The 14,868-nt window shown below is 42.7% G+C and overlaps 1 protein-coding gene across 1 annotated transcript in view; it reads left to right on the forward strand.

The window, feature by feature from the left end:
- LOC147669133 (condensin-2 complex subunit G2-like) overlaps positions 1 to 14,868 on the forward strand; it is a 399,698-nt gene that overhangs the window by 64,109 nt on the left and 320,721 nt on the right. The window contains exon 10 of the mRNA XM_086948201.1: positions 291 to 383. Coding sequence (XP_086804327.1) covers positions 291 to 383 — 93 coding nt within the window. The remainder of the gene's footprint in view (positions 1 to 290; positions 384 to 14,868) is intronic.

A 14,868-nucleotide genomic window follows, 5' to 3' on the forward strand; every position in this document is an offset into this window, starting at 1 on the left:
TCCTGAACCTGAGCTTTTGTTTATATATAATGTTCATTTACAATACGCTTTTCTATCAGCTGTTACATTTGATTGCGTCAGCTATAATTTCTTTGTATTGACTGACTGAAATAGTATTAATAGTGTCTTTTGATGTTTAAATAAGAGAGGCTCACAGTAAAACAAATGTATTGCTGTTCCATTTTCGTAACAAATTGTGATAAATTGTTCATGTAGTCAAAAACAAATCCCGGCGACACATTAAGTTCCATACTCTTTTTTTGGTTCACCAACCCGGTGTATTTTCATAGTTGCTGAGTTACTTTCATCAACAGAAGCTTCGTCAGGGTGTGGAGGAAATGTTATTTCGACTGTACCAACCTATCCTCTGGAGAGGATTAAAGGTATTTTTTTGTTGTGAGAATGTGTTGACTTTTTCTTCTTTTTGCTGTTTTGCATAGTTATGTTTTGCTGTTATGTATTAATATTATTTGCTTTTATGTGCTAATATTACAAAAATATTTGATGTTTGGCACAACATTTACTAGCTTGGATGACAATTATGTGTTAGTTCACTCATATCCTTGTCACATTTCAAAGAAGAGGACTCTTACGGTCGGAGGATGAACATTATAACGACTTCTGCAAAATTAAATGGTATGTTTCTCATGCTTTATACACACAGCTGGATTCAAGTCACTCTTGATGTTCTACTTTCAGTTTCCTAGCAATCATTTTTATCCTTGTTCTTTTTTTTTTTTATACCCCAGAAAGTCATGCAGTTTGAACTTTTTTCGCTCCATTTATAGTTGTAGTCATTTTTAGGTCTCGCATCTCAATGTGCATGCGCATTGAGCAGAGCGAGACTATAGCGACTTAAACAGACTTTACCCAACTGGGCGAATTGGTGCTGTGCAAGCGCATTGACCTAAAATACGCGTGCACATCATCAAATCGCCAGTTGGGTAAAGTCTGTTCCCCAGCAGCTCTTCCCGCTCCCCCCCACAAGCTTCCCCCTGCGTGCACTCTGCCTCAGCCGCACTCCTCCCACACCTTTGAAGTGAAGCTTAGCTTCACTTCAAAGGCCCCTGCTGCTTCACACCCTCATCGCAGCTCTCCCCGCTCCGCCCCCTCCCCTGCCCGCCGTGTCGCATTACTCCTCCCCCCTCCCACAGCAATGCCCTCCACAGGCTTCTTTGTTTTTCAAGCGGAAGGGAATGCTTTCCCTGCTGCTTGTTACATTTGCGTTAATTACAATCTATGAAAAGTGAAGGACAAACTTGCCCATTTCGTGTGACTCAATACACCGACTGCTAACTCTATTTGCATAGAGCGTTTGTCCATGGCCAGCTTTTCTCTCTAGCTTGTCTTTTGATTTGTGTAATGCTGAACTTTAAAAACACGTTTTTATTAAGTGGTTTGAGCTTCCCTTGATGAGCTGTGCTCCAAAGAGAATTTACACCCAAGAGCCCCCAGTGTCAGAGATGTCAGAAAGACAGCTCACATATTAATATACTTATGGACAACCTATGGCGAGGACAACCTCTTAGTAAGACCGAGGCTGGCAATCTTCCATTTGCTCTATAGACATGGCACCTATGGAATTTCCACTTTATTAAGGTGTGCTATACACTTATATAAAGAAACCACAGACTTTTATGTGCTCCCATTAACTGCGCCGTCTTTTATTCAGCCACATCGCCAAAGGCTTGCCATTTTTGTCTTATTTATTCAAAGCTTTGAAATCGTGCATAATTCTTGCCACCCATCCATTGAAAGTAGACAACTGCTGGGGCTTGGCCACTTATATTTCTCATCGAAATGGAACCGATCTTGGCCCGGGCTTTTACATCTAAAGAGAAGTATGAAAAAGACAAACTGTCGCGCGCTTTGCTGGATTCAAGGCATTTTAATCGAGTGCGTCGGACGTGGCAGGTGATAAATGGGGCAGGATAAAGTTTACAGCTTCCGCTTACGGGGTTCGTGCTATATCAAGAGGCACGTGATTGGCCACGCAAGAATGTAAAGGTTGGTCCAACACTGTTGGCAAATGTATGTGGTATAACCTCAGAGAAAAGTGAATTCCGTATTGTTTTCCGAGTTGAAGAATCAGTCCCAGAAAGGTATTCCTCAATCCTTGGGGTTTTACTGATAATTGCAGAGTACTGAAATGGAATTACCACACACAAACAATAGATTCAGATTCAGAAATGCTTTATTCGATTTTAGCAAAGTATAAAATCATAAACAATAACATTAAAACTGAGTTTACTGTTACTCCAGATCTGTGCAACGTCAATTTAAGGTTTTCATTTTTATTTTCCCACGGTGAACAGAAAGCTACTTCAATCAAAAAAAAGTTCTTGTCTTTCAGTTTTGAGCGGCAGGCTGATGCTGTTAGTGCTATGAAGACTGCCTAAACGTAATAGTTTAAATAATTCTTTGTTTATAATGTTTTACTGTGTCTCTTAGCGGGCCTGTTTTGGGGATTTGTTTAGGTTATTGATAATTATAGTATGATGCTTCCCAATTGTACATTTATACTCCTCCTTTGGTTTATTCAAGGACTATCTTATATTTATCAAAGACTTGATTTCCGGACTGGTACGTTTTGAAGCTTGTTTGTTGCAATAGTGTGTTTTGAACAAGTATAAACAAACAAAAAAAAACACAATTTGTTTGGTTATTTATCTAATACTAAAAGGACTGCTGTTGTCATAATGCAAATCATCTGTACGTTTGTTTAACGATGATTTGTGTCACTCATTTCACTGGGACGCTAGCAAGACATTTAATCATTACATGGTGAGGTGGCAAGAGATTCTTGTATGTCACTGTTCAGAGGTAGAAAGTCAAAGATTTATTAGTTTATTAGACGTTCCAATGAGCTTGACATGGAGACCTATGATAAAACCCCAAGAATGATGGAAACTGAAGGATACACATTGTTTTTTAGGGCTCAAGATGCGTTCAAATCAGTTTGACAATTATTGAGACATCGAGTCACGTAGGGAAGCTCATGTGTGAGGAAAAGTACATCAACAATATATTCCTGATACAGTTTGTTTTCAAAAAGTCTCTGCTTGACCAAAAAGAAAAACGAAACAGAGGCACTATTGTGTCTTGTATCGAGCTAATGGCTCAGGAGTGTTGTAACAAATGTGCAACGGATTTGTCATGGTGGCAAGAAAGAGAATGCAGGGTAAATACTTTGGGAAGAGGACCAAGACAAGCTAGAAGTTCTATAAAAGACACCCTCACTCATCCTCACCCCCTCATCCTCACACACCCTCACTCACCCTCACACCCCTCACAACCCTCTCACCCTCACTCAGCCTCACACCTTCACCCTCCCTCACCCACCCTCACCCCCCTCACCCTCACGCACCCTCAGTCACCCTCACACCCTAACCTTCACACCCCCTCACACACCCTCACACACCCTCACTCACGTAAATACAAAACATGTTGCATTCCAAATGCTATAGGTGTCACATTCGCGAAAATTAGAACTATTGGCGTTGTAAATGACAAAGCTATCAATTTAGCTATTTTAAAAACCAACAAATAAATAAAATATTTGTCATTTACAAGACCAATAGCTCCAACTTTTCTAATGCAAGACCTATTGCATTTCCAATGCTTGTTTAGAGTTGTCTTGTGGGTTTGAAAGTCCCTGGCTCAGTCACTATCTTCCTTTCTCTTGATATCACCATTTCCGACTAACCTGTCTTCTATCACAAGTCTGCTGCTAAGTTATCCACTCTACTGTGTCACCTTTGCTCTAAAGGAGAGTATTTAATTAAAATGTACCCACCTTATAACATTGGTATCTACTGTTCCCGGTCTAGACGTTTGGCGACTAAAAGTTGTTGACAGCTTATCGTTAGTAATGAGATACCCACCTTTTAAACTGCCCTACAGGATAGGTGCTTACCTGTATTTCCGGTTAAATCCATCTAGTCATTATGACTAGGATACTCTGTTCTCCCAGACCCTCGCGTTCTCTTCCTACCTCTAGTGCTAGACTAGCATGCAAACTGTCAGTGTGGTAAATATGGTTGGGATGGCATACTACTGTCTAGTGGGTTGGATCGAGGAGTTCCCTGTGCGTATGTGTAAACAAATAGGAGGACCCCACTCTAGCTTTGTAGAGGACGGTGGGGAAACATTCAAGGAAAAAGAAACAAACGTCCGGGTTCGTTGGACAGTTTAGATGATGCCTTGTTTTAGTGTAGGACTAATGGGTATCCCCTTTGACACCCTAGGGTCATTTATCATTTCTTAGAGGGGCATGTTTTCCATGAAGAAGGCAAAAGCTACACACATATTCGTGAGACAATGAACATATATATATATATTTCCTTATGGTAGAAGATTGTATCAATGTTATCAAGACAGAATTTTCAGGGGAAACGACAAATCAAAGGAGTTGGTTCGGTTGTCTATAACTAATCTTATGTATTTCCTTACAACAACAAATGGACAATTTATTAAACAAATTATTAAACAAATAAACGTTTTTTTCTGATTAAGAACATATCACTACTTTGGTTCGGTAACAAAGTACAAGTTTTATTACACAATACAATGTTATAAAAAAGAATACATTAAAACCATTACACAATATACATGATCATCACAATGTTATTAAAATACAATAAAAAGGTCACAGAATCAAAAGGTCGACGCGGCGTTTCGGCTTTTTTCTAGTATGCCTTCATCAGGACTGATTCTAGACAATTAAAATAATAAAACACAAAGTTACCAAACAGGTAAAAACCGTCTTTTAACATTATTTGTCTGTCCATTGTTGCTTCTGACCCACCTGGTTAGAAATACTATTTTTCTCCTAAACTATACACATATTACATTTTTAGTTACACTGAATATTGTTGCTTCTGTACCATTCATGAGGTTTCTTACTAGACAGATCTTAAAATAGTCTTATCACTGTTTGCCTTCCCCTTGGATATATCTACTACATATATAAGAGAGAGACACCCATTTGCTCCTTCACTAAAAGAAAAGTACCTCCTATAATCAGGTGCGTACCTTGTTGGTCCAGTTGAATTTATTATCCCCCTGGATGGAACTACTTGGTTCTATGAGAAGTCCTTTTTTGAAATTTGGACTCTTGGTGCTTTGCTCATTCAATGTACGCAAAGTTGCTCTGTCTCCTAAGTAGAGAACCAATGATCAAATGACCATTTAATATGGATAAGTGGATTTGCATATTTGGGCTGCATTCCATAAAAAGAAACTTTTCATTACATACCAAAGTCATGGGTTTGTTAAATTTCCTTGACTTCCAGACCAGTGGTTAGACGATAAATATGATAGTAATAATTAAAAATTTCTTTATTAAAAAAACAAAACCCTCAATACATGCAATTTAATATCCACAGGTAGAAAAGGAGAGTATCAAACCTCGTACTGTAGAAATCTTGATAAACTGGTCTGGAAGTCAAGGAAATTTAACAAACCCATGACTTTGGTATGTAATGAAAAGTTTCTTTTTATGGAATGCAGCCCAAATATGCAAATCCACTTATCCATATTAAATGGTCATTTGATCATTGGTTCTCTACTTAGGAGACAGAGCAACTTTGCGTACATTGAATGAGCAAAGCACCAAGAGTCCGAATTTCAAAAAAGGACTTCTCATAGAACCAAGTAGTTCCATCCAGGGGGATAATAAATTCAACTGGACCAACAAGGTACGCACCTGATTATAGGAGGTACTTTTCTTTTAGTGAAGGAGCAAATGGGTGTCTCTCTCTTATATATGTAGTAGATATATCCAAGGGGAAGGCAAACAGTGTTAAGACTATTTTAAGATCTGTCTAGTAAGAAACCTCATGAATGGTACAGAAGCAACAATATTCAGTGTAACTAAAAATGTAATATGTGTATAGTTTAGGAGAAAAATAGTATTTCTAACCAGGGGGGTCAGAAGCAACAATGGACAGACAAATAATGTTAAAAGACGGTTTTTACCTGTTTGGTAACTTTGTGTTTTATTATTTTAATGGTCTAGAATCAGTCCTGATGAAGGCATACTAGAAAAAAGCCGAAACGCCGCGTCGACCTTTTGATTCTGTGACCTTTTTATTGTATTTTAATAACATTGTGATGATCATGTATATTGTGTAATGGTTTTAATGTATTCTTTTTTATAACATTGTATTGTGTAATAAAACTTGTACTTTGTTACCGAACCAAAGTAGTGATATGTTCTTAATCAGAAAAAAACGTTTATTTGTTTAATAATTTGTTTAATAAATTGTCCATTTGTTGTTGTAAGGAAATACGTAAGATTAGTTATAGACAACCGAACCAACTCCTTTGATTTGTCGTTTCCCCTGAAAATTCTATCTTGATAACATTGATACAATCTTCTACTATAAGGAAATATATATATATGTTCATTGTCTCACGAATATGTGTGTAGCTTTTGCCTTCTTCATGGAAAACATGCCCCTCTAAGAAATGATAAATGACCCTAGGGTGTCAAAGGGGATACCCATTAGTCCTACACTAAAACAAGGCATCATCTAAACTGTCCAATGAACCCGGACATTTGTTTCTTTTTCCTAAATGTTCCCTGTGCGTAACCTCAAGAAGTTGGGTTGCCATATTAGATTACAGTAGTTCTCTCTGGCTCCCGTATAAGGTGCCTCAGTGCATGTCTCTGTGCTGCTCCCTCCTATTAAGTCTTTTCCCAATGCAGACCATTATAGCCACGTTGTGTCTTGTCTGGATCAATACACACTTCAGTAGAGCATAGAACAGTCATTTTGTTATCAAGCCATTGAATTGAACTTCAAAAAAATACCACCTACTCAGAAAAGCCCAATTGTATTGCCACTGCATCATTAATTCCCTGTATTCTCCAGATGAGGAAGAATGACTACAGCAACAGCTTGTGGATGGATCAGGCCTGTTTGGAGTGAATACACATAGCTTTTGATTATTGTGGGATAATATCCGCCACTTTACCTTCTAAGTTGACAAGTATGAAGTCTGAAAATGAATACAGTCTTTGGATTTTTTGTGAAACAAAGGTCAATACTAATGATGAGTTGTTAATAGTACTCTTTTTCTGTGAATCGCTTTTCCAGACCATGATTTGCTGCTGCCAATGGAGGGTTGCCTCTGATATACTGAAATCCCGCTGCATATGAGCTCCCCATGAAATGTCCCGCTCTACTTTTTGATTTTACAGAAATAATATATAATCTTCTTATAGGGTCTTTCAGCCAGCCCTCCTCATCCATTTGTGTTTGTGTTCACATTTGTCTACCCACTTCAACAAAAGGCATGGGGCCATTTCCACCACCAACTAAATTCTGTGGGTCAGCACAAATTACACATCCACTCATAATTTAGTTCCTCAATTCCCGGGACTACAATGTGTTCTTTCTGAGACCCAAAACATTTCTTGGGTTTGTACATCTAGTTTGAATTTTTTTATTTTTATAGATGGGTGTGGGCCCATTAGCTCCCTCAACAATACATTGTCCTAAAACAAGTGTAAAAAAAAAAGCTTTGACAAAGACAAAAATATGACACAATGTCAACTGTCTATGCAGGGTGCTTGTTTATTTAATTTGCTGTTTCAGCCATTTTTTTTTCAAGCTTTGTTTTTAGACTATATATTTTTTTAACATAATGTCCCTGAGTCCATTTTATTTCAAATGTTTGAGCAAAAACATTGTGTGATACTGGATATTATTGGATGTACACAAAGCATTTGACCTACTGTAAAACAAGAGAGATGCACTTAAATTTGCTTTGTTCCCTTGAAATGTTTAAGTGCAGCTTGAGGTATGAGTAGTTGATTGGATTGGAATCATGGGCTTCAAAATCTTCATTTATGCTGGGTCAGTTAGCAAAATTACGAGTTCACCCTTTGATTTTGGTGAAGCTTTGTGCACTGGCACAGATGAGGGGATTGTAGTAGGAGAAGAACTCTGTTGCTGGCCTCATCGAAGATTCAGGGATAGACTCTAGTTTTGAAGAAAATGCCTATTATTGCTTGGATCTGCAGACAAATCTGCGTACTGCCTTGCATGCAACTCTACCCTATTCATCCCAAGAACTGCCAAAGTTTGACTTCTTCAAATCTTGCTAAGAAGACATGCTGCATGGAGGCTAGAAAGGACTGTGAGCGCCGGGCACAAGTCTTTGTGACCGCGGAGGCTTACTAGGAAGTTCCAGTGCAGAAACGAAGCATGTAATACTGAATTTTGTACTCTAAGAATATTCTGCGGTGCGCTCCTCAGCCAGACCAACATCAGACAGAAATCCTTGATAAAAACTAGCATAGATCTATACCTACACATTTTTGTTTGAGCTAAATGCCCTATATTCCAGCTTTCCGCTGCATTATAAGCCAAAATGTAATCCTTCTCTCTAAAAAATGAGATGCTTTAACATCGGTCACCACAGTTTGAGTCTAACAATGGGCAGTGGAAACTGAAGTACACTGAACATACAAAAAAATGGATAATAGATTATCCAGTGAGTGCAGTGCCTACAAAAATAAACAGGACTTGCATTGAGTACTAGTTCAATAAAATTTCACAATTAAACACTTTTTTGACTTCTGTAATGTCAACCAAAATAGGGCATGAGCCTCAAACAAAAATGTGTAGGTATAGATCTATGTTAGTTTTTATTAAGGATTTCTGAGGGATGTTGGTCTGGCTGAGGAGCGCACTGCAGAATATTCTTAGAGTACAAAATTCAGTATTACATGCTTAGTGTCTGCACTGGAACTTCCTAGTAAGCCTCCGCGGTCACAAAGATGTGTGCCGGGCGCTCACAGTCCTTTATAGCCTCCATGCAGCATGTCTTCGTAGCAAGGCAGTATAGCAAGGGGCATGGAATGAGGTGGGGGCGGCGGCCTTACTGAACAGTAGGTTAAAAATTCCATGGGGAAGAATGAGGTTCCACTCCAGCCTCACAGCAAGAACATCTCTGTTTGCGTAGAGCCAGTCTTTTATGGGGGATCATATTAGACTCCTATTAGTATAGTTTTAGATCGGCCCAGAACAATCCCAACTCCTATGGCGTTAAGCAACTGCTTTCTAAGGAGACCTGGGGAGTTTTCCCTGCCCATATGAATGCACTAATTTGGCTCTGTAAAGAACGTGGACTGCCATATATAGAGATAGTGCTGGAGGACATATAGAGAACAAGGGAGAGTGCTTAATATTTTTTTTGTCTCCGACACAGATGGCTGTATGATTAACTCCTAGTATCGCTGTTGGGAGAGAGCGATTGCCACGCCTAGGCAATGACAGCTAATAAGCAGAAACAATGTTCACAAGGAACTCCTCTATCTATATATATATATATATATATATATATATATATATATATATATATATATATAGATAGATATATATATATATATATATATATATATATATCTATCTATCTATATATATATATATAAAAACGGATGTATGTCTGTCTGTCCTTAATGCATTACTACACCATTCATCCGATCGCCATGAAACTTTGGGAAGTTGTTGAGTACACTCCAGCGAAGGTTTCTGGCATAATTTTTTTTTAAATACCGCCCCCCCAGGGCCAGCATAATCTTTCGAATACTGAAATTTTCAGCGAATTTGGGAGCATCGTCGACAGTTATCCCCCCCAAACGGAAATCGATTGGTCGATCTACATCTGAAGCTCAAAAGAAAAAGGCATTACAAGCTTCAGAAACAGACTAGCAACGGGAAGCAAGATTAGAAGCTGTTCGAACACAAACTGCTCAAGCACGTTCTTCTCAAACGAACGAGCAACGACATCAAGATTGGAAGCCGATCGAGTACGCACTGCGCAAGCCCGTTCTTCTCAAACGAACGAGCAACGAGAATCAAGATTGGAAAAAGATCGATTACGCACTGCTCAAGCCCGCTCGAATGAAACAGAAGAGCAACGAGAATCAAGATTGGAACCGATCAATTACGCACTGCTCAAGCCCACTCGAATGAAACAGGAGAGCAACGAGAATTAAAATTGGAAGCCGGTCGAGTACGCACTTCTCAAGCCACACTTTCAAATGTTTTCCATATTAAAATGAATGAGTTTCAATACAAATGACACAATGTAAATTGAATGTTATCATAACGAGTTTCCTTAAATTTGCTTTCTTCTGAGATCGCAGCAACGCCCGGTAAGCTACTTTTTTATAAAAATTAATATTTGCAGCCATTGGTGTATTCTGCGTGACTCGAACAGACAGATACAGAATGAAACCTTAACTCAATAAGGCATACCAATATTTTAACAAGGTCTTACAAAATGTTTTGAAGTCCTCACTTCAGCCAAAGTGAGTGTTATTTATTTTCGCAAAACAGTATTTCACATACAAACCAGCACAAAATATTTACTGTCTGTGTATTTGCATTATATACATTTTTCACATTTGAAAAAGATTTGTGAACCCCAGTGAAATGACCATAACCAAACCAGTGAAATATATGTGGTGCTATTGGAAAACTTGTGGCGGTGGTTATTAGTAAATAAAAGGGGTGCCAATTGGAGATGTAATACAATCAATTCTTCAAGGACAACTATATGATTTGTTGGGGCTCTCCTTTTTTGTTTTTTGAAATATTCTACGTCGTTTCAACCCTCTTGTGGTACAGGGTCTCTTCAAGACAGAGATTCTGGGGATGAGCAACACAATGAGAGTGCCGGAATAGTAGAAGCAAACAAATGCCAGTAACAGCAGCCTGCTGTCTTGAGGATCCGTTTCCCTGACTGTCACCGGTTATACCATTACCACGCTCCGTGCCTCCTATTATTGAAGCATTACCCTCAATACGTTGATGCTACTCACAACTCAGAAACTGGCATTGTCTACTTAAAAGTAACCTTCACTGCTAATTAAAGCCTTCCTGACAGTAACTATCTAATACATGATACCATGCCTCAAGTGGTTAATGAAGTACTGCCCTCATCCTTGGACACTACTCACAACTAAGACTTGGACCTACAGTAATTCCTGTTACAGTGAACAACAACTGAAGCCAAGCTATGGCTTTCGTATAAAGGGAATTACGTATCCTTACCATCTTTGAGAAGTACCAAGAAATAGATTAAGGAGGACTTCTACTATTCGGGCACCCTCAAGGCGTGTGCTGTGTCTGCCAGGAGGAGGGCACTATCATCCTCAAGTTCATGTGCACAGGTTAGTGCAAGTGTAAACGCGAAGGCAATGTGTAATGATTCTGTTAGGCATTAAGTTATTCTGATCTGTGTGGACCAAGGAGTGTATAGCCTCTTCTGTAGTAGGGGATCTCTGTGTATAGTCATGATCTAGTGAATAGTCCCGCCCATGTGCGTGGGCCCCGGCAATCAAAAATAATCCCTTAAGTTGTCAAAAAATGCAGAACTGCAAAGACACTTAAGAGAGAATTTAAAGACAAATAATGCAGCCTATATCCACAGGCTACACTGTCCAGTACTTCAACTAGAAATTCCACCAAAAACAACGCACAAACAGCACAGCCTGCCCAGTTTCCTCCATAGAGAAACTTGCCTCTACCAGTAAAAGCCTCTGGAATGATAGAGAGGAAGGCATGGACAGACAAGCCCCATGGGCTGCCATTATGTGGCTTAAATAGGATACTGTACCTTTAGGAGAACTTTCCAGAACTTCTCCCAGAATGCACAGCAGGTCGCTTTTTACTTTCATTTCTTTTTTCCGGCTCCTTCTAACAGGACCCTGGTGCATTGAGCTCTCCCTTTTTCAAGGGTTTATTGGAATTTTGTGCACTTTTGGTTTTAAGTGTTTTCAGTTTGTGTACTTGGTGTTTCCCTTCACTCCTGTGTATTTGTTCAGGCTTTTTAGGGCTCTAAAATGCCTGCTCTCTTCGACAAGTGCCCAGCATGTGTGGAAGGAAGAAGTCCAAGACTGATCCACACGACGTCTGCATACTCTGTCTCCCTGATGCACATGTCCCTGAAGAATGTGACATCTGCCAGAACTTTTCAGCAAGGACCTTGAGGGAAAGGCTGAAGATTAGGCTTCAAGGCCTAGAGGAGAGACGACTGCAGGCTGCAGGTGGGTCTGGGCAGGCTGGGAAGGCTCCCTCTGCTGAGGCCTCTGGAGGGCTCCCCAGAGGCAGGAAGCCCAGCAAACGGTCCCGGTCTCCATCTGCGTCGATTGCATCGACGACGTCGAGAGGAATGACGACGGTGTGTTCCCCATCTCCCCGGGGCTCCGGGTCGAGACGGCATGAAGGATCGACGTCGAAGGGCCTGGGTAGGCCGCCGTCGAGATCACCGTCGACTGATTCTTCGTCGTCATCTTCGACGTCTGCGTCGAGCCATCGACGTCGAAGAAGCGACAGGCGTCGGCGCTCGCAGTCGAGGTGGCACCGCCGGTCGCAGTCGAGAAGACGGTCGGCGTCGAGGGGATCCTCGACGTCGAGGACCTCGAGAAAGCGGTCGGCGTCGAGGAGTCGACGCTCATCGTCTAGGACTAAACGTTCGACGTCGCGGAGGCAGCGTTCGGCGTCGAGGAAGAAGCATTCGACGTCGCGGAGGCGGCGTTCGACACCGGAGTCGCGGAGGCGGCGATATACGCAGGAAAAGTGACGCTCTGCGTCGAGAAGAAAGTGATCGGCGTCTCTGAGACTTTCCAGCTCTCCTAAGCGGCGCAGGAGTTCTGGCGCCAGAAGTCACGGTGGGTCTGGTGGAGGACGCCGGAGACAGCGATCGCCTACTGGAGGGGCTGGTTCGCTGTCCCCTCCCCCGAAGAAGTTACCGGGCTCGGTGTACTTGGTGGTTTATACACCACCTCGGCCGAAGACACCCCCGCCTACTGTACCTAAGGAGGATCCTCCCATCAACCCTCCGCTTCCACCACTTCCTCCCTCGGAACAACCACCACCACCACCGCTTCCGCCTCATGGGCCCGCTCCTCGGTCGGAGATACCTCCTGTTCCTCCGCCAAGGTCGGTGTCACTGCCTCCACTCCCTACACCGCCTAAGGGGATGCCTAAACCAAAACCCCAGGATAGGCCACGGAAGACGCCTCCACGGAGACCTGCGGAGCGTCCACGAACTGGGAGATCGCGATCTCGTTCCAGGAGGAGGGAACGATCGCGCAACAGGTCATCCACGCGGTCGAGACGACGCCACAGGAGGCGCAGGTCTCGTACCCATACGGGATCTTCAGGGACCAGGGACTATTCTCTGACTTTGTCGGAGTCACCGGAGACAAGGGTGTCACCGGTTGACGATCTGGTGTCCTTTCATGATGTCCTGTTAAGAGGTGCAGCAAAATTGGGCATCTCGTTGACAGTGCCCACGCCCAGGACATCAGTGATCTTCGAGACGCTGCACCAGAAACATCTGTCTCGGCCATTACTACCACTGGTACCGGGCCTGGAGGATCCGGCCACGGACCTTTTTCTCACCCCGGTGGTGACTAAGGCGGCCCCCTCGAGACTACAGAAAAAATACCGGGCTCCCGACTCTGATCCGGCTTTTCTAAGGGTGGAACCTCCTCCAGACTCTGTGATAGGGACGGTGGCTCGAAAACAACATGCCACCACTCCGTCATCCACAGTCCCCCCCCCCCCCCCCCCCCTCCCAGATAAGGAATCTAGATGGCTGGATTCGGCTGGGAGGAATGTTTGTGGGACGTCGGCGACTTCCATGAAGGCTGCGGGTGCCACTGCCTTGTTAGGGCGGTATGACCGAGCCCTCTAGGAATCCCTCCAGCAGTTTGTAGAACACCTGCCTCATGACAAGAGAGATTTCCAGGAGGTGTTGAATGAAGGGATGTTGGTGGCGAATCAGGTCATCAGTGCTGCAGCCGATTCTTCCCTCCTGGCGGCGCATGGTTTCTGCCATGGGATTAATCAGCGAAGACACGCCTAGCTCCGCCTCAAGTCTCTGAAACCTGACGCACAACAAAGGGTTGCCAATTTACCATTCTCTGGCGAAACCCTGTTTGGAAAAAATGCGGATGACGAAATGGCCCGCATGAAGGCGGAGGCCGAAACACTCACGGCTGTGGGTCTGGAAAAGCCCAAGGATAACAAGAAATCGTACCGCCCGTTCCAGAGACTGTTCGGTAGACTGGGCAGAGGGCGTGGCCATGCTTGGGGACAGCAGCAGCAACAGCAGCAGCAGTCCCGAAGACCTTTCCAGAAGCGCCAGAAAGGCAGAGGCCGCCAACAGTCTGCACCAGCGACCAAAGGCCCGGCCGGGTCTAGGCCCTGAGCGCTTACTTCCCCTGCATCCGTTACCCACTCCGGTGGGGGGAAGCGTTCAATTTTTTCTGGCAGAGTGGAGAAAAATTACTCCGGACAAGTGGGTGCTAAATATTGTTTGCAATGGATACAGTCTTCGGTTTACCAGCCCGCCTCCAGCAATTCCACCGGTCAGCTCGCAGATTCAGCTGTGCGAGCTCCAGGCGGAGGCCGATATCCTGTTAAAGAAAAGGGCGATAGAAGACGTACCTCTGTCTCAAAGAGGAAGAGGTCTGTACTCCCGGTTTTTCCTGGTTCGCAAGAAGGACAAGAACGAGTTCAGGCCCGTTCTGGACTTGTGACAGGCAAAGAAGTGGATTCGCAGAGAGAAGTTTTGCATGCTGTCGTTGCATCAGATTTATCCTCAGTTGCAACAGGGAGACTGGCTATGTGCTATTGTAAGGACTGCAGGTAGGTTCCACGGGAGCGTCAGGAATCCGAAGAATAGTCCACAGCCTTCCCCTACGGCCTTCCGACTCTATCAAACACTAGAGTACGAGAGACACGCCAGGGGAAAACAGGGAGACAAAACAAGGAAAGTTGGGGGAGAAAAAATGATGTTCGATGGTGGTCTTCTGGATTAAAAGCGTGGTACATCAAT

This window comes from Lissotriton vulgaris, unplaced genomic scaffold, assembly GCF_964263255.1.
Source record: "Lissotriton vulgaris unplaced genomic scaffold, aLisVul1.2 SCAFFOLD_836, whole genome shotgun sequence".
Taxonomy (NCBI): Eukaryota; Metazoa; Chordata; class Amphibia; order Caudata; family Salamandridae; genus Lissotriton; species Lissotriton vulgaris.